The sequence below is a fragment of the Chamaea fasciata genome, unplaced genomic scaffold (genome assembly GCF_029207755.1).
Source record: "Chamaea fasciata isolate MVZ Bird 193981 ecotype frontalis unplaced genomic scaffold, bChaFas1.0.hap1 SCAF_2, whole genome shotgun sequence".
Taxonomy (NCBI): Eukaryota; Metazoa; Chordata; class Aves; order Passeriformes; family Sylviidae; genus Chamaea; species Chamaea fasciata.
This window is the reverse complement of record NW_027094087.1, coordinates 114,784,558-114,804,747: the sequence shown is the minus strand read 5'-3', so window position 1 is coordinate 114,804,747 and position 20,190 is coordinate 114,784,558. Positions and strand designations below refer to the sequence as shown.

General features: G+C 49.5%; 1 protein-coding gene and 1 long non-coding RNA gene across 5 annotated transcripts in view; one reads left to right on the top strand and one right to left on the bottom strand.

Moving 5' to 3' along the window:
• Positions 1-203: 203 nt before the first annotated feature.
• Positions 204-2,142, bottom strand: LOC136286147 (uncharacterized). The gene is made up of 3 exons (XR_010719794.1): positions 1,658-2,142; positions 921-961; positions 204-549 (listed from the first exon to the last, which is right to left on the bottom strand). It is a non-coding gene; the product is annotated as an uncharacterized lncRNA (long non-coding RNA).
• A 958-nt stretch (positions 2,143-3,100) lies between these two features.
• SIM2 (SIM bHLH transcription factor 2) overlaps positions 3,101-20,190 on the top strand; it is a 56,881-nt gene continuing 39,791 nt past the window's right edge. The window contains exons 1-4 of one of the 4 annotated variants that reach the window (XM_066177176.1): positions 3,101-3,655; positions 3,823-5,101; positions 12,973-13,055; positions 15,550-15,639. In XM_066177176.1, the coding sequence (XP_066033273.1) occupies positions 4,927-5,101; positions 12,973-13,055; positions 15,550-15,639 (348 nt within the window). In that variant the 5' untranslated portion in view covers positions 3,101-3,655; positions 3,823-4,926. Of the gene's footprint in view, positions 5,102-8,588; positions 9,287-12,972; positions 13,056-15,549; positions 15,640-20,190 lie in introns of those variants that run through there. The other 3 variants (XM_066177175.1, XM_066177174.1, XM_066177177.1) reach the window with 3 other exon arrangements.

The window sequence follows — 20,190 nt, the reverse complement described above, 5'->3', positions numbered from 1 at the left end:
TCGATTCTGCATAGTTTCGTAATTCCAGCACCGAGATTCCACTTCCTTTTTTTCCCTTTCAAGTGTTCGGTTCAAATCCATCGTATCGCCAAACGTTTACGGCTCCCACCTTGTCGGAGTGGCACCCTGGAAGGCTGATCCCAAAAAAACCTTCCACCTTCACCAGCAATCCCTCGAGCACCCCACTGAATATCGAGATGGGATGGCAAGTTAAACAAACCCCGAGGAATCTGTTTTATTAGCATTTGTGGGATTTGCGTGTGTGAGCGGCTGTGTGTGTACAGCCACGCTTGGGAGCGGTAGTTACAGGGGGGGGAAAAAAAAATAAAATAAAATCAAAATCCGGGGGATTCCTCCGGGGACGATCAGCGCCGCTGGTCCTCGGGCTGTGCTGATGGTGCAGCCTGGAAATGTTCAAATATCTGACGGTGTTTTCTTTCCTGTGGAGCTCGGTGGTATTTCTCACAGTTAATACTTCAGCTAAGCACATCAGACTAAAGTTAAGCCCCGCTCTGTGCTCGGCTCCGCAGCCCCGATTTCCTCCCCAGCCTCCACCGAAGGGGAAAAAAAAATAATAATAATAAAAGCAGGAAAACTCCACTAACACCAAAATCGCGGCGCTGACAAGTTTTTGGGGGGATTTTGTGGCAAGAGTGGGACTTCCACGGACACGGGGGGGATGGCAAAGCCCGTCCTGCTGCCTTGTCCCCTGGGAATTCCTTTGGATGCCGGGGCAGGGAACGGGAAGGGAGCGGTGTTGGGGGTCCCGGGTGTGCCTCCCCCACTTAAAAAATGTGGAATTGCCCCCCAAAAAAAAGGTGTTGCACCCCCTCGGGCTTGTCCCCATGGCCACCCAGACACGGGACACCCACCCGGGCGAGGGAGCTGCGAAAAGAGTTTGTTTGGGGGTTTATTCTCACCTCTAGTTTTCCCATCTGCTTTCCTTCTCCGGTTGAAAATCCTGGGAAGGATTTAAAAAAAAATTTAAAAAAAAAATTAAAGTTGGGAGATGTTCCTCTGCAACGCAGCTTACCTGGGCTAAAAAAGTCTCTCCCTCTGTCTCCCACCCCGGGAAGGGTTTTCCCCTCCAAGCAAAGGGAAAATGTTGTCATATAATAGTGGGGTTTGTGCGCGCCCGGTTTGGGATCCCACAACAAGGTGTCCGTGAAACCGTGACCTGAATATTTCAATAATAAATCGTTTTATTTATTCCCCCAATTTATCTTCGTCCCGACGAGGAGTTTCTTCTGAAAAGGGTCGCAGGGAAGTCCCTGCAGCCACCTCGGACTCACCTCGATAGATTTGGGCCACCCTTGATTTGCAGCACGGCGGTTTTTTCTTTTTCTGTTGAAAACATTCTCAAACCTGCCCTTTCCCCAAACCACCGCAATTCCTTGGAAACACAACGCGCTCCCCTCACGCTTTCCTTTGCCGCCCCGTCGTTTGTCTCTATATTTTGTTTACAGGGACACAGAAATGTCCCACAGAAATTCCTCCTCGGGAATTAGCCACCGCGGGGCTTGTTGAATCGGACCCCGTTAGGATCTGCCTTGACATACAGCTATTTTTCCGCAAAAAAATAATATATATATCTATGTATAAATAAAATATTTTCCCCCGACATATCTATATGTATATAGATAGATATTTATTTTACCTCTGCTCATACGTCCAGTTTCGGCCACGGGCGGAGGTTGCATTGACTTTTGAGAATTTCCCCGAAAAGCTGAAGTTTCTTTTCGACGGCTGCTTTTGGTTTTGGGGTTGTTTTGGGGTTGTTTTGGGGGTTTTTTTGGTTTTTTGGTTTGGTGTTTTGGGTTTTTGTTGTTTTGGGTTTTGTTTTTGGTTTTTTTTTTTCCCCTTAAATTAAATTACGTTTGTTTTGCTCGACACAAAGTCCCAGCCGCAGCACGCTTCAGTAAAAACAAAAATAAAAATACAGCGGCGGGTTAAATCTGGCGTCGCCAATGTGCCCGGGAGAGTGTCCCCATAAGGAGGGGCACGGCGCTGCTGTTTCACCCTTATTTTTACCCCATATTTACCCCTATAGGGTTAAAAAGGGCAGCGCAGGAGGGAGAAACGGGGCACGTCTCACATTTAGGTTTTTGCTCGGCTTCCCTTGACCTGCGAGGGAGCTCCAGCCTAAATCCCACCCCATTCCCGACAGCCAAGGGCCGGGCTCGGTCCCGGGTACCTGAGGCAGGAGGGGATGGATTTGGGACCAGAGGCTTGTCCTGGAGCCTTTCGGGGCTCCGCTCGCCCCAAATCTGCAGGCGGAGGTGCCGCGGTGTCCGCACTCGCCATCCCGCGGGCTGCGGTGGCCCGGGCGGGTTAAAGAGCGTGGCCTTTCCCTCGGCACGGCCGGGCCGGGCTCTCTCTGCTCTAATGGGATAATTACAGAGGGCCGGGCGAGCTTAAGCAAACACACACTCGCCCGCCGGCCGGGCCTCTGGCGGGGATTAATATTAAGGACCGGTGCTTTGTGTGTCCCATCCCCCTCGGCGCCCTGGATGTCTCGCAGGGCTTTGCTGCTCCCTCCTTTCCTCGCTGCTTTAATCCCCACGCGTGTCCGGCGCTGTGTCCCTGTGACAGTGGGACAGCGACACACTCGAGGTTTTGTGTCCCCAAAACCAGCGCGGGGCTGCTCAAGGGCTCCCGTCGGGTTAAACCTGGCCGGGCACGGCTCAGTCTTACCCGGGCTGAGCTTAATTCCCTCACTCGGGACATGAGGAGAGACCCAGGCGTGGCTTTTGTGACAAGCTCTGCGGTCACTGCTGTCCCAGGGAGGGTCCCGGGGGTCCCGGCACAGCCTGGGCGCTCCGGGATTTGCTTCTCCGGCAAATCTTTGCTGTTCCGGCAGAAGGAAAAAAAAAAAAAAATTTTAAAAAAAAATTCTTCTTCGCTGCTCCGGCAGCTGCGGGGTTAAAGCCCGCTCAGCCGGCGGGGCGGCTCCCCCGGAGCTCGGCCCCCTCCTCGGCATGTCCGAGGGGCCGTGTGCGGATATATTTGTATTTGCACGTGGAATATGTAAAATGGGTATTTTATAGACGGTAGAAATGCGTGTCTACCCCAGCCACGCGTACCTGCGTGCGTGCCCAGGTACGATTTACCCAGAGCCAGAACAACGGGGGGAAATCTCCTTGGGGAAGGGGCCCCACGCGTGTCACACCCCCCGTGTCCCATCCCGCCGCGGGTGGGGGGACAAAAGCGCCGTCGGGGTCACCGAGAAGGGCAGCGAGGGGCTCGGGGCTCTGCTCCCCCCGCCCCCGGCTCCCCCCGGGCCGGCCTCCCGTCCCCTCGCAAGTGCTGATTGCGGCTCGGCAATTGCTGGCTCCGCTGGATTTTGGGTCCCTCGGAGGGCGCTGCGCGGGAGGACACGTCACGGATACATTATCCCCTCCCCTCTTGAGGCTCTGCTGGCTTTCTGCAGCCTTTGCTAAAGAATTAACCGAGAGGTCCGCTTCAGAGCCGCTTCTGCCCCTGGAAAAAAAAAAAAAATTAAAAAAAAAAAGGCGAGGAAAGAAAAGGAAAAAAAATTTAAAAAAAAAAAAAAAAGCGGAGATATCGGTGCTTTCAGACGAGGAGCGTGGCGGCTGCGATTTCCGAGAGGAGGGGAATTTTACCTTCGATCCTTGCCGAATTGCGGGAGGTGAATGTAAGCAAACCCTCCCCTTGCCTTTGAAAGGCATGTCTCTGCCAAAGAGCCATCGCTTCGCTCTTGAAATACGTGACAAATAAAAAAGAAACAAAACTTTAAAAAAAGAGAGAGAGAGAGAGAGAGAGAAACGATTCCTATCTTTCATATTCTTTTTTCTTTAAAAGGAGGGGAAAAAAATCCCGCAACTAAAAACCAAACCAATAAATAAAAGCAACAACAACAACAGCAAAAAAATATCAATGCCGCGCCTTTGCCAGCGCTCGGACTTGTTTGGAAAGAGACAACGCTGAAGTGTGGCACTGGTCCCGAGGAAGAAAACGGATCCTTTAATTTGACTCCGCATGAGAAGCGCGCTCGGAGCCCGGCGCAGCGGCAGCAGCAGCCCCGCAGCCCCCGCAGCCCCCGCGGGGCTCGGCGGCCCCCGCGCCCCGGAGCTGCCGGAGCCCCTCGGGCACGGCCGGAGGGGAGAGGAGCAGGGGAAGGAGAGCTGCTGCTGCTGATCCCGGAGCGCTCCAGCCCATCAGCTGCCGCCGCGGCTTTGACTTTGGTTCAGCGGGGAGCTCGTCGTGTCCACGGCATCTCCGGGACCAGCTCGTTTTGCACTTCGTTCAACCAGCAGCACGATCCTTCCTTTTCCTTTCCTTTTTATTTTTTTTTTCCTTGAGAGACAAAATATCCAAAAATGGTTCAGCCTGCTTAGCCCAATGATTTCTTGCATGGACGCTCTATATTATTTTTTTTTCCTTCCTTTTTTTTTTTTTTTTTTTTTTAAATCATTATATTTTTGGACGGGGAAGGATCGAGTAGAAGAAATCTGTCGGTGAAGGGAACCCAGCGGTTTGCTCCCCGTTGAGGAGAAGATCAAGATCCGATTCCCAGCTGCAGGCAGAGGACGGAGGTTGCCGTGGGTCTTTCAGTCTGGGTTTGGAAACCCTCGCTGCTGCAGGGTCGGAGCAGAGCTGCCTTCCCCGAGCGCCTTTCCCGTCCTGCTTGCAGCTCAGAGATCGCCTCCCCCCTCCTCGCACCATTTCTGTTGGTGTCGGTTTGTCTTTGGTTGGTTTAGCTTTATTTTTCCCTCCCCTTTTTGTCTTTTTTTTCCCCCCCACTTCGTTTATTATTATTATTAATAATAATTATCTGATTTGATGTGGGTAAATCCCCTTCCTTGAACGAAAACACTAACTCTGCACTCGAAATCCATGCCCCCCTGCCATTCGGAAGAATCGGGTCTAATATGCCAGTGACATCCCCGCCTTGCAGCAGTCGCGATGAAGGAAAAATCCAAGAACGCGGCAAAGACTAGACGGGAAAAAGAAAATGGAGAATTCTACGAACTGGCCAAACTCCTGCCCCTGCCCTCGGCCATCACCTCGCAGCTGGACAAGGCTTCCATCATCCGCCTCACCACCAGCTACCTGAAAATGCGAGCCGTCTTCCCCGAAGGTAAAGCCACCCCCGGGGCTCCGGGGAGGGAAGGGGAGGCACCGCGGGCCGGGAGACGGCGGGGCCGGGGCTGCTGGGCTGGGCACGACCCCATCGGCGCCCCGGCAGGAGGGAGGGGATGCCCGCAGGGGTCTCAGAACGAGCCGGGGGGGATTGAGGGAAAAGCGGGCTGGAAATGAGCCCGTCCTCCCTGGAAGAGGAGGCAGAGCCGGCTGGTTTATCCCTCCTTTCTCCCCCTCCTCCTCCTCGGCTCCAGATTCAGCTCCGTGAGCTCGGGGGGACCGTCGCGGTGAGAGCGGGCTCGGTTCGTGTCCGCAGCCCCGGAGGAGCCCGGGCGCGGCCCCTGGGCACGGCGCTTCCCGTCCGGGCACGGCCTCGGGGGGGAAAAAAACAACAACTGTGTGGTTGTTATTATTATTTTGTTTGGTTGGAGTTTCCTGCAGCTAGGGAAGCAGGCTGGGAGGCCCTGCGGCTTCTCCTGAGGCCGGCGAGAGAAGGGAAGGAAGGTCCGAGCCCAGCCTGGCCGGGACCCCGCTGCTCCCGGGCCGGGCTGTGGCTCTTCTGGGGGACACCCAACAGCGAGGCCCGGCAGTTTCCCGCAGGGTTTGGGGAAAATCAGCCCCTGGGGAGCCTCGCACCTTTCCCCAGAGCGCTCTTGGGGCCGGGGAAGGCTGCGGGCCGGCCGTGCCGTGCTGTCCGTGCGGGCGCTGAGCTGCTGCGAGCGGCGGAACGAAGCGCTGGTGGGTGCCTGAGGGTGGTTAAATAAAACCCAGCTGCCCCACTTTGTCATTTGTTTGTGCCTTCTCCGGGCTCGGAGCAGGATGAAGGAATCAGCAAATTCCGCACGGGGAAAGGAGGGCTGCTGCTCTCCGGCGCGGTTTCTAAGGAGCTTTATTTTAAAAGGTTAAAAAGGGGAAAAAAAAAAAAAAAAACAAAAAAAAAAAAAACAAAACAAAACACGACCAAAAATAAAATAGGAAGAGGGCGAAAAGAAGAGAAACAAAACAACCCCTCCCAACCCGAGCAAAGCTTACCGTCGTGGCCATTTAATTCAGAAATTTCGGGAGCCACGGAGCAGCCGTGCTAGGGGAAGCCAGGGCTCCTTTGGCCGGCGGAGCAAGGGGAGCCGAGGCGCTGCTCCGCCGCATTTCCCAGCCATTATTCCCCACCGGGAAATTTCCCCGTCGTAATTTTGGAGGTGGGGGTGATGGGGGGGTCACTCGCCGGCCGCGCCTGGCGAACGTGCCCCCTCCGAACGCCTTTGATTTGGGAGGGAGGGAAAAGCGGCACGTTTCGAGATGCTGCTGGATGGCGCCGCGGCTTTTCCAGCCCCGCTGATCCTCAAGAGCAACGAGACGACCCCGGGAGCAGGTTTATACCCACGGCTCGGGTGTGTTTTATGTGTCTGTCTTCCCTAAACAGGCCGGGCGTGCGCTTCCGCACACTCTGCTTATTAAGGGCAACGTTTAAATGCATACAGCGAATTCCTGATCTTTCATCGTCTTAAGTGCGGCTGGAAGTACATTGAAAACCAAAGCTTTGCGTCCAAGGGATGACAGGCCGGCGGAATTACCTCCTCCGGGTCCCCGAGCCCGGCGTTTGGTGCCTGGGAGGGTGGAATGGAAATGGGGGGAGCCGGACAGAGGCGGCTGCAGGAGGATTTTTTTTTTTTTAGAGGACTTTTTTCACGCAATCCCGCATCACCCAAACTTCCCTCTCCCTCGGGATTTGCCCGTGGAAGGAGAGCAGGGGGGTCCCCATCCGTCCGTCCTTCTGTCCCCCTCTCCTCATACTCGGCTACTGGTTTTCCGCCTGGCTTTACTGGAAGGGGAAAGAGCCCGGAAATTCTTCCCAGCTTCAATCCTGGGCCAGCGAGACCTGGGGAAGGAACCCCACGGCCAGGGCTGGACCCGGTGGGTGCGGGGCACCCCTCGTCCGAGATCCTGGGCTGAGAGATTAAGGTGGGCACACCTCTCCAGCCCCGGCCTCCCCTCCCGAGGCAAATCCCACGGGAATTGCCCCTGGAGAAGAGATCCAGCACCCCGGGCTGCCCCAGCCGTCACCTTGTGAGGTTTAAAAGGGTGGCAGGCTGGTGGGGACAGATCTGAGAGGCCACCAGACGCGTGTTAGGCCTGGACTAACTACAGCCACACGACCAGAAGCGTTGTTGAGCTGCAGAACTGGCTCCCAGCTCTGTCTAGACTGGAGGGGGAAAGAGAGAGAGAGAGAGAAAAAAAAAGAGAGAGGAGGGTTGTGTTTTTAAAACCCTCGGCGGATGGCTGACCCCCTGATTTCCACAGCGAGCTGACACGCAGTTTAGGAGAAGTTTGAGACCCTCAGCGAGGTGGCTGAACCCCACAGGGCTTGTCAGGGCGTGGGAGAGGTCTGCTGCTCACTGCTCAGCCCGGCCGGGCTTTTCCCCAGGATGGACAGAACCCGCTCAGGCTCCAAGAAGTGAAAAGGGATTTCTACTCCAGCTCCTTTCGCCCTGGCAGTGTGAGCCCTGCAAGGGACAAGCTGGTGCTCCAATATCCCAGGTTGAGCCCTGCCGCTATCGCTGCGACCTTGAGATTCAGGAGTTAAAGTCAGGACACGGCAGCCCCCTGCCTCCCTCGCCCTCTAACACCGTCTCCTCTCGTGTTTTCGGGTTTTTGGGGTTTTTTTTTTTTGGTTGTTGTTGTTGTTGACAAGGCTTTGTTACTGTAGCACAAAAATACACCGCGAGTCGCCTTCTGTCTCCGCTGTCAGTATTTTTAATTTTTTTAATTATTATTATTTTTATTTTGAAAAGGAGCTAATGAGAGGAAGAGAGGCGAGAACGGATGGCTTTTTAAAAGCCGCGTTTCTCTGTCCCCCCTCCCCCGGCTATGGCAGACTGGTGAAATCGTCACCCTCTCCTTCCCCCGTCCCCGGCGCAGTGTCCAAAACCGATTATGAAATTGGACATTTATGGTTGTTTAAACCGGATGGGAGCGAGCTAATTAATATGTGACCCAAAATACAATCTGAATAAAGTGACGGAGCGGTGGATCTCAGATCTCCCTTATTCCGAGAGGCACAAAATACAAATTAATAGGAATATCCACAGCCTTCGGTCCCCATTTAAACCTGGCCACGAATGTGTATTTTAAGAAAATCGAGGCGAATCGCAGCTATTTCACCTGATTGTCACACGCGCTCGGAAAAAAAAAAAAAAAAAAAAAAAAAAAAAAAAAGGTTCGTTAATGAATTCAACAAATAAATAAAGCGCGAGGCGTGAGTAATCCCTTTTGGAAAGCCGGCCCCTATTGTACTAACCACTAATAGCGACATTAAAGGTCTTACTAAAACAAAAGCGCTTTTTTTTTAGGGTTTTCCTGGGGCCGTTCCCAGGCGGTGGCCCCGGCGCTGCGGGGTCGGGGCGGGGACGAGCGGCGGGGTCGCTCCGGTCTCTCCCGGTCGGAGGGGAGGGAGGGAAGGAGGGAAGGAGGGAGAAAGGAAGGGCGGGGGTCACTGCCGTGGGTCTGCCCGTGACCTCCCCGTCTGTAGGACGGCCGCTTTGGGGCCTCTTAACGCGATCTGGTGGGTTGGGCTCGGCGGGGAGAGAGCCGGGTTTGTGCGGGTGTCCTGGGCGGCAGATTTGGTTTTTCTGTTTTTTCCCCCCGACTTTCTTTTTAATTTTTTTTTTTCCTGGGTGTTCAAACTTTCTTAAGAAATATTTTTATTTTTATAAAGTAGAAGTCTTGATCTTTACTCCCGCTCAGCCCTCGGCCACCTTCCCGAGGCTGAGAGCCCCGCACATCCCTGCCCAGCCTTGCTCCTCCCCTGACCTGGGGGCTTCCCCCAGGTCACCTCGTCCCAACCACGGGCACAAAACTCGATGGAGCTCCGGGGCTGCCCCACGGGAATTTCCCCGGGGCTCTCCCGGCCGAGGGAGGCATAACCGCGCTGGGAAAAAACCCCAAAAATCAGATTTGGCGGCGAAACCCCAGGGTTTGCCGTTGTCCCCGTGTTCCTTGTGAAGGCTGGGAGACCTCCAGCTCCACAGCAGACACAAAGGAAACACTCCAAGTCACAGGGCAACCCGATACTGAACGTAATACACGGCGAAATAATTCTTACAGCAGAATCCCGAGCTGAAAAGCTACCGGGCTTTCAAATCTGTGTGCGTGTGTGTGGACGGACTTCTGTACGCCGAGAGCGAAGGTGGGAGCTGTTCCCAAATATTTCTAGATCTTGTAACGCTTTCGCTCACCCCGCTGCCTGCCTGGAAACCGGGAAATGCACAAATGGTACGAAGTGAGTGCTGAGGTACTTGGAAAAAACAGCCGGAGATGTCAAAAGACGGAGAGGAGTTTTGTCCGCGTTTGGCGCAGGGAGCGGGACGCGTTTGTACCAAAATTCCCCCAGTTTTTAAACGGCAAACGCAGCGGGAATTTGGGGGTGTTTGTATAAAACCCCCTCGGACTCCGGGCCGGAGCTGTCGGAGCCGGAGTCGCCTCCCGGTGCCCGGAGGGGTCGGGCGGGTACAGCCGCGCTTGGGGCCGGTGGTTTGTCCAGCCGGACATCCCGGTCCTGCCCTGCCCCGGGGGGGGACACACACCGCTCCAGACTCCAGGAAAAACAGGAGAGAGGCTCATCTCGCCCGTGTTTGCCGGCGGCCGGGTGCCAAAAAAGCGAAAATTCAGCCTGGGGCCGGCGAGTCACCGTCCTGCGGGCGGCCCCGGCTTTCCCGGCTTTCCGCTGCCGGAATCCCCCCAGATCGCTGGATCTGGATGATCCCTGAGCCTCCAGCACGGCAAAGGAGCCGCGCTCGCAGCCAGGACACCCCCTCGGGTGTTCCCAGCGTTTGCGGGGAGGATGCTCCAGCTGCTAACGGGGAATTCTCTCTCGGGGTAATTCCTGCTGCCAGGAAAGGTTTCCTTCCAAACCTTTTCCTTCCAAACCAAGCCGTGTGGGACACCCGGCAGCATCCCCAGGCGGGGATCCCTTCCCATCCCAAAGTCCCATCCCGAAGGAGGAGCGCTGCGGGAAAGGCTCGGCAGCGATTTTGGCCTGGCTCCAGGCCGTTGAGCGAATTTGTGAGTTGTTTGTGAGTTATTTTCTGGCCGGGCAGGAGCAGCCCGGCCGAGCCTGTGGCATCCATACATTTGCAGGAAGGCGCGTTCCCAAAACTCTCGGAGGACAAGTTAATGGGCGTTAGTCCTTTATTCGAATGTAAGGTTTTTATTCGTTTCGTTTTCACCTTTAAAGCGATCTGCTGGCGGATTAAATGATAAAATCACCGGCTTTAAAATAAGCTCAGACTTATGCCAGGCTGATCCACCGGGCGTGTTTACGTTCGATGCGAGTTCGCGATTGCGACTCCGACTGAAAATTCCAAAGGGAGCAAATCTGAGCAAGGGACATTTTATTATTATTATTATTATTATTATTATTATTATTATTATTATTATTATTATTATTATTATTATTATTCCGGGCTAGGAAAGAACCTCAAAACTCGTGCAGATTTTGGGGCTCTGTGAGAAGACGGGACGGAGCGAATTGTCTCGCACGGGTGGGGCAGAGGCGCGGCTCGTTCCTGAAGAGTTTGGTGAGAGCTCCAGGAATAAATCTGCTTCGTCTTTCGGGATGGAAGAGCTCAGGGCGGTTTTTTTGACACCGCTCTTTGTAGGTTTGCAGTCCCGTATTTCGAAATTTGTAATTAGTCAATCGAAATAAGGGCAAACCCCGCGGCGCAGGGACAGATTCTGGAGTTTGCGTTTTATTGCCGTCTCGGGAAAGAAACTGCAGGATGACTCCGCAGTTCCCAAACTCTTTCTCCCCAAAACCCAAAAAGCATTTCAGCGGAAAGGGCTTTTTTTTTTTTTTTTTTTTTTTTTGCCTTGTCTCTGGAAGTTTAGGAGCCTCTTCCAAACGGAGGTTTGGGAGGCGGCGGAGAAAAGCGCGAATTTTCGTTTGGCTCTTCCCGGCAAATTTCCCGGCGCTTCTTTCAGAGGAGGGAAGGTGTCCTTCCCTTTCCCACGGGGAATGAATTCCAGGAATTTGGAGACGGACAGGGGATGCAAACCCCTCTTTTTGGGTGTTGCTACTGCCTTGGGACTGCTAAAATGAGGGGTCAGGGCTGGCCGAGTGTCCCCGGTGTCCCCTGCCCGGCACGGGAAGCTCCTTAGCGCTTTCCCGGAGGGAGCAGGACATGGAGCCAAGCTCCGAGAAGGGAATCAGAACTCGGGGGAAAGCTCCTCGTCCTCCCCTCCTCCTCCCATCCCTCCAGCGGGGGATCCTGCCCATCCCAAGGGATCCCCAAGAGTGGAGAGAAATCCCCTCCCTTTCATTAAAAACCAGGTTCGAGTGGCCAAAGCACAAGAAGGGATCCGTGAGGGCGCCGGGAGGGGAATCACGGAGCTGGAGAAATTCAGGGCAGGAATTTCTGCCAGTTTTCCCTCCCGTTCCGGGAGAAAGGAGATTTCTTTGGAAGCACCTGAGGCGGAGGGAGAGCACCCGGGGGGAAACGCGGGGCTCGGTTTCATGGCGGGGCCGATGGTGGAATTCCGGGCTGGCAGCACCCGAATCCCGGCCTTCCATCCAGGGCCACCGGCCCTCAGCGCTCCGGGGCCGCCCCGAAGCCGAGGCTTCTCCTTTCTCTCCAAAAATGAGGCGTCAAAGGGATGAAATCTCGTCCTTCCCTTCCCCTCCATCCCTTGGGGACAGTGCCACCAAGCAGGTGGCCACAGGAGTGGCCAGCCCTTGGTGGCGGTCTCGGTTCCAGCGGGGAGCTGCTGAAAGGCTCCGAGGAAGAGACAAACAGACAGACAGACAAACAAACAGCAATCAGCGCCAAAAAAACAAAACAAAACAAAAAACCACCCAAAAAACCAAACCCCAACCGCCCCTGCTCGCCCCAAGCCGGCTCCCGCAGAAATTTTCCACTGTCACCGAGGCGGGGCCGGGCTGTGGGGCCGGGCTGTGGGGCCGGGCTGTGGGGTCGGGCTGTGGGGCCGGTTATGGGGTCGGGCTGTGGGGCCGGGTTGTGGGGTCGGGTTATGGGGCCGGGTTATGGGGCCGGGCTGTGGGGCCGGGCTGTGGGGCCGGGCTGTGGGGCCGGGCTGTGGGGCCGGGTTATGGGGCCGGGCTGTGGGGCCGGGTTATGGGGCCGGGCTGTGGGGCCGGGTTATGGGGCCGGGCTGTGGGGTCGGGTTGTGGGGCCGGGCTGTGGGGCCGGGCTGTGGGGCCGGGCTGTGGGGCCGGGTTATGGGGCCGGGCTGTGGGGCCGGGCTGTGGGGTCGGGCTGTGGGGTCGGGCTGTGGGGCCGGGCTGTGGGGCCGGGTTATGGGGTCGGGCTGTGGGGCCGGGTTATGGGGTCGGGCTGTGGGGCCGGGCTGTGGGGCCGGGTTGTGGGGCCGGGCTGTGGGGCCGGGTTATGGGGCCGGGCTGTGGGGTCGGGCTGTGGGGCCGGGTTGTGGGGCCGGGCTGTGGGGCCGGGCTGTGGGGCCGGGTTATGGGGCCGGGTTATGGGGTCGGGCTGTGGGGCCGGGCTGTGGGGCCGGGTTATGGGGTCGGCGGGGCTCGATGGGGCCGGGGGAGCTGAAGCTGTGCCGGTGCCGCAGGTGCAATCGGGACACTTTATCTCCAGTCGAGCTCCGGCCTTCTTTAACCTCCTCATCCTCCTCCTCGGCCACCTCGGGGGTGGCGGCTCACGGGGACAGGGACACGGGGCCGGTGCGAGGGGGAGCGCGTCCCCGGGAGAGTCTCGTCCTCGGGGATGCTCCCCTCCGGAAAAAGAGCAATTCCCTGCCAAAGCCCGTGTGGAGAAGGGGCTCAGCCCTTCCTTTCCCACCTCCCCGCCGGCTCCTCTTCCCGCTCTGACCGAATCCTCGTTTGTTTCGCAGGTCTGGGCGACGCCTGGGGACAGCCGAGCAGGATCGGGCCCTTGGATAACGTGGCCATGGAGCTGGGATCCCACCTGCTCCAGGTAGGAAAAGCTGAGGGGCTGCCTCTCCTCCTCCTCATTTTCCTCTTCTTCATCCTCCTCCTCCTCAATTCTCTCTTCTCCATCTTCCTCCTCGTCATTTTCCTCTTCTTCATCCTCCTCCTCCTCCACTTGCTCCTCATCCCCGCACCACGACAGGGGCCCGGCTGAAGCCTTCATCTCATTCCCGGGCAGGGAAGAGCAGAAAACCAGAGACACCAACCGCTTATACTCCAATTATTTTAGTTTTTGGTTTTCGCCTCTGATATCGGCAGGAGCAAGAGGCGCTCAGTCCCCTCTGTGCACGGAATTCCTCTGAATTCTGAGTTCAGGAAGTCGTGGCCGGGGTGAGGGTGCCAGCAGGAGAGGGGGAAAAAAAGCAAAAAAACCAAAAAAGGCAAAAAAAAAAAGCAAAAATTTTTTTTAAAAAAGCCAGTTTAACTAATTTTAAAATTTTTTTTAATTTTTTTTTTAATTAATACGTGAATTTAAGGTTTTTCTCCCCCGATTTTAAAGAGCCAGCAAACCGGAATCGTTTCTCGGGCGGGTTTATTGTGGGAAGTGAATTCCTGGTCACAGAGCTGCAGCTTCTCTCTCTGTTCAGCTCAGCCGGGGATGAAAACCTCAACACAAAATCTCTGCCCACCTGAATTCTAACCTTTGCAATGATGAAAGTTATTTATTTGTTACCACGAAGCACCAGCTCCTCTCCTGCGGGGGAAAAAATGAGATTTTTGGGAGGTACTGACAACATCCAGGCAACGTCAGAGCTCAAAATTATCTCCTGGGGAGGCATTTCCAGCCTTGGAAATTTGATTTCAAGGAGCTGCTGTCCTCTCAGAGTCACCTGGAAGTGCTGATCTGGTTCTGTGTAATATTCTGTAGGATAATTTAATGTAGATATTAAAATACAGACCCAGTTGTAGAAATCGTTGTTGTTACTCCTCCTCCTGGCCGTTCCCAGTTTTGTTTGGCATTAATTGAATTTACACCAAATTAAATGCTGGCCACCTGTAACTCTCATTTTACAGTCCAGTTATTTCTGAGTGACGAATGCTGAAGGTTTTAATAAACCCACATTTACTGCAAACCCCCCCTTTTTTTTTTAAGGGTTCTTAGACTGAAATTTTCCATGTGAACTTTCAGCTTCAATGTGCTTTCCTGTACATGAAATTTTGGGATGAGCTGCAGTAACAGCAGCCTTGACCCCAGTTTATTAATGACACAGGGTAAAGCAATTGTGAGAAACAGTGTTTAAAGCAAAATTGCGGCTAAAACTGCAATAAATTATTTCCAATTTTAATATTTCTACAAAATTTAACTTATGCTTTTAAAAAAAATAGGCAAAGTGTAATCTGGTTTCAATTATCTGCTGTAGAGTCATTAGTAGGCCAGAGAATAATTTGGAATATTTTCTTATTGGGGTGGCACTAGAGGGGCATGAAGTAGACAGGATTTTATTGCTTCTTTGTTGCTTTTATTGTTTCTCTTCCAGTCCAGTGGCTTTCAATGGATTAAAACAGGTGGTTCTTTCACCTGTGTACTGTAAAAATCATTTTTCTCTTCTAAATCTGTTTTCCAGTGGGAATTCCCACGTGGGAATATTCACTGATATTCACATGACACATGTTGATCAAAGCTTTCAATGCTGGGTAGAGATAATGAAAACTTTTTGCTATCAGCTATTTTGGGAAAAAATCCCTGGAATTGGGCACTGAAAAATCAAAGACCCCCCCCCAAAACGGAGAGGTTTTGAATCCAAATCATGAGCAGTTCTGGCTGAGCTTTACCAAATTTTTTTTGTATTTTTCTCCTATAAATAATATCTGACTAAATCAAACTTCAGTTTTTACTCCCACCAGCAATATTTGCCTCTCAGGCAACATCCTGCCAAGGAGAATTTGCAGGGTTGGATCTCACATTTGTGTTGGTTGAGGTTTACAGACTGCAAGGGTAAAACTTCACCACACTCAAAGGGAGACATTTGTGCTCCTGAAGTTTTGGATGCTGACTCTTCCTGCTTTCTTTTGGGAAGTTCACTTTGTTGCAGAGCAGAGAGCTCTCTGTCCAGCAACACATTATTGAAATACATATTGTTGAAAATGCAGCCAAATTTCAACACTTGCATTCAGTAAATTGCAAATAGGAGTGAAAGGGGTCTGCCAATTATATCATAAAAATGGCTCATGTAGGGCCTGACCTCCCCCTGAGCACCACAGAGCTCAGGATTTGGGCTCACCACTAAAAAAAAAAAAAAAAGAAAAAAAGCCTGAATCAACAGCAAAATATTCCCTGAAAGTGCAGCATCTGCAGGGGAATAAGGTGGATTTCCCTGAGTTTAAAGCAAAATCAAATTAAGCTTTCTGTTCTTTAAATTTTGTTGTTTGCTGCTGTTGAAATCTGAAATCTTCCTCCAAAATATAATTTTTCCCCCCCCACTGTAAATGCTTTAAAGAGATTTCTTGCCTCTTACCCTGTGCATTTCTCTTCATTTCAGACTTTGGATGGCTTCGTTTTCGTCGTGGCGTCCGATGGCAAAATAATGTACATTTCTGAAACAGCATCTGTGCACCTTGGCCTGTCCCAGGTATGGTGGGGAGTGTGCTCTGACATCTAAAACAGAAAGAAAATAAAACCGCTAAATGCAAATTTGGACCCTGCCTTGTCTTTCTATAAAGGCATTTCGAGCACAGAAATAAAATAAATAATAATTAATAATTATTAATAATAAATTTGGACCCTCACACTGGTGCCTTGCCTTTCTATAAAGACATCTCTAAAACAGAAATTAAATAAATAATAATAATGGTGATAATAATAAAATAAATAAATTTGGACCCTCACACTGGTGCCTTGTCTTTCTATAAAGGCATTTCGAGCACAGAAATAAAATACATAATAATTAATAATTATTAATAATAAATTTGGACCCTCACACTGGTGCCTTGCCTTTCTGTAAAGACATTTCTAAAACAGAAATTAAATAAATAATAATAATGATGATGATGATAATAATAAAATAAATAAATTTGGACCCTCACACTGGTGCCTTGTCTTTCTATAAAGGCATTTCGAGCACAGAAATAAAATAAATAATAATTAATAATTATTAATAATAAATTTGGACCCTCACACTGGTGCCTTGCCTTTCTGTAAAGACATTTCTAAAACAGAAATTAAATAAATAATAATAATGATGATGATGATAATAATAAAATAAATAAATTTGGACCCTCACACTGGTGCCTTGTCTTTCTATAAAGGCATTTCGAGCACAGAAATAAAATAAATAATAATTAATAATTATTAATAATAAATTTGGACCCTCACACTGGTGCCTTGCCTTTCTATAAAGACATCTCTAAAACAGAAATTAAATAAATAATAAATAGTAAATAATAATTAATAATAATAAATTTGGACCCTCACACTGGTGCCATGCCTTTATATAAAGACATTTCTAAACCAGAAATTAAATAACTAAATTATTATTAATAATAATAATAATAGTAATAATAATAATGATGATGATAATAATAATAATAATAATAAATTGGGACCCTCACACTGGTACCATGCCTTTATGTAAAGGCATTTCTAGAACAGAAATTAAATAAATAATAAATTACAATAATATTAATAAATTTGGACCCTCACACTAGTGTCTTGCCTTTCTTTAAAGACATTGCTCGAACAGAAATAAAATAAATAATAAATTATTGTAATAAAAAATTTGAACCCTCACACTGGTTCTTTGCCTTTATTTAAAGACATTTCTAAACCAGAAATTAAATAAAAAAATAAAAAATAAATAATTAAATAGGATCCTCACATTAGCTCCTTGCCTTTCTATAAAGACATTTCTAGAACAGAAATTAAATAAATAAATAAATAATAATAATAAATTTGGACCCTCATACTGGTGCCTTGCCTTTCCATAAAGACATCTCTAAAACAGAAATAAAATAATAAATAATAAATTACAATGACAATAATAATTTTGGGGCCTCACACTGGTGCCTTGCCTTTCTATAAAAACATTTCTACACTAGAAATTAAATAAACAATAATAATAATAATAATAAATTTGGACCCTCACATTGGTGCCTTGCCTTTTTGTAAAGACATTTCTAGAACAGAACAGAAATAAATAATAAATAATAAAGGATAAAGGATAAATGATAAATGATAAATGATAAATGATAAACAATAAACAATAAATAATAAACAATAAATAATAAATAATAATAAAATTGGACCCTCACACTGGTCCCTTGCCTTTCTGTAAAGACATTTCTAGAACAGAAACAAACAAACAAACAAATAAATAGATAATAGTAATAATAAAAAATTTGAACCCTCACACTGGTGCTGTGCCTTTATATAAAGACATTTAATTTTATTTTCAGGGCTGTTTGAAGCTTTTTTTGTGGTTTTTTTTTTTCCCCTCCCTGAAAAAGGGCTTTGGTAAAAGACTCAAATTTCCTTTGCTTGCCACCACATCGCCCCGTCTTTATACCTGTTCTTGTTCATTGTATTTTGCTCCTCGTTACCTTTCAGGAGGGCCATAAATAATATGATATTGCAGATCGCAGATGGAGGCAGGACCTGAAAGCCAAGTGAGGCAAAAGGGCTGAAATAAAGCTCAGAATTCCAGCCTGGGAGCTTTAGATTGTGTCAGATATTGAGGCAGAGGGAATCTGATGTGGAACAGGGGGTTTTATGGTAAATGGGCTGGAAGAGGAGGGAAAATAAATAATAATAACAAAAAAACAAAATAAAATAAAAGGAAAAGGGGGGGCAGATTTATGAGTGTTCACATGGAATTCAGGGTAGTTTTCCCTGAGTTTTTCCAGCTCAGTGGTCTTTTCAGTAAAGCGTTTTATATGGTTGTGATAGAACTCATAAAACTCAGTTTACTACTGTTCTGCACCAGGACTATGAGGGGGTTTTATGGTTTTTTTTCCTCTTAGATGGACATTTCTATTTTTTTTTTTTTTTGCCTTCTTGGTATATGCACAAGGGCAAAGAGCCTGAATTTGTTGTAGAATTATTTATTGTAGGAGGTGACTTTCCGTCCCTTTGTCTGTAACCGAAATTCACTGGTAGCTCCTGACCCCAAGTCTGCCCCCTAAAAGAAATTAATTTCATTCATTTCAGCAAGCCCTGGGTGAGACTTGCAAGGAACTGGAGGTGTTCAGCTGTGTAGCAAACATTTATGAATAAATAAATTAGTTGCAATAAAGACTAAACAGCAAAGAGGAGAAGAACGAGGAGATTAATGTGAGAGAGGGGAGAATATTCTGAAAATATCTGGTTAATTTATCCTGTGGCTGTTTCAATGAGCAGAGAGGGAGGGGCTTTAATGGTGGGGATTATTTGTGTGCCTTAATCTTTGTAGTCATCAATATTTTTAATTGAAAAAAAAAAACAACCCATGGAGTTCTTGGATGTGGGTTTTATAACAGCGACATTAGAATTAGTGGCTATGACACAAACTGGAACTCGAGAGGCAGAGAAAACCGGGATATAAACCCATAAAAACCATTTCTAAATCCCTGTTTCTCTAATATCTTCAGAAAAAAAGTTATTTGGGGAATAAATAACCACCACAAATACTTTTTCCCCCCCCCACCTTTTAAAAACCACGAGCAGGAAACATTCTTAATTCAGTTTGTTCAGTTCACTCTGTCATGGTTTGTTTCATACCATTTAATTCATGTTCAAATTCCTTTAAATCCTGCTTTGCTTGACCATAAACTTCCCTACAGGAGGGCCCAATTTTCTACTCGTTTTTCCACCTGGGTTTCTCTCACCCTGAATTTTTGCCGAAAATCCATCCGTTTAATGAGTGTAATTATCCCAAAGCACTGTACATCCCCATCCATCCCCCCTGGAACTCAAAATCCCTGTCCCGTGTTGTTTGCTCCCTGATTTTCCAGATTTCCTGATTTAAATTAAATCAGTACATCAGTATTATCCAGAGAAATTAAAGAATTGTGGGATCAATGGGACAAGGAACACCTGTAGGATGAGGGGTCTGGCAGTGTCACCCAAGTTTTAATCCTATTTATCCCTCCTGGTCATCAGCACTGACAGAATTCCATGTGCATGGAAATATCTGTAAATTCTTAGGGCAAGAGGAAAATCAGAAGATTTGGTCAAGTTGATCTTTGAGGCAGTTTCATCAGCAGAATCCCAAATTTTTCACTTCAGCAGAGGTTTGAAATAACTGAGCTTGAAAAGTCGTGGGATTTGAAATTTCAGGGACTCTCAAAACATAAAAAAATCCCCAGTGCACAGGGGTTTGTTTATTTATGAACAAGACCTCCAATTAACAACTCCTCCTGATTTATCGCTGATCTGTCCTTGCTCTGCCTCAAAACTTCTATTTTTGAAGGCATAATTTGGCCTTAAACAGCACCAGCAGCAATGTTGTGCTGCTCCCACTTCCCAGGGTGTGAATCCAGGACTATCCCATGAACCCTGCGATATTCCTGCCAGCTCCCGGGGCCTCCAAAGGAATCCCCGTCCCCATTCCTCTGGAAATCCCAGGGATTTCTGCCACTGGCATCACCAGGGGTGGGATTGGGCAGCAGAAGTTGATTCACTCAGCCGTAATTCCACTTTATATTTCCAACCAGTGCCCTCAGAGAGCTGCAGCCAGTCCCAGCTGAGAGCAGAGAGCTGGTGACTGTAAAAACCCTTCAGAGTGGGCACAGAAAAGGCCTTTTTATTAAATAATTCGACAATTAAGTAGCCCACACATCAATTTCCAGTTCGAGCGCCATTTATTTTTAAAAAAAATATTTCAACTAAATAAAAAGGTCGTTTAAAAACATTTTTGCAGGCTATTTTTGGAGGGCTGCTGCAGTGGCCTTTATCTCCTGCTTGCTGCTGGCTTTAACCTCAGCAGGAAGAAATCAGAGCTTGAGGAAAAGCCAGGCTGGCCCAGCCGGTCATAAATTTAAAACCAGCACTAAGGGTCGGGTTTTAGCACAGCTTCGTCTCAGAAGCAAGAGTCTCTGAAAAATCTGCGTCTTCATTTGTGGCTTTGGAGTTTGATTTTCTCTCAGCTGGAGCAGGAAAAATTGTAATTTTTGCTGTGGGATCCCCTCCTCCTCTTCCTCATCCCAGC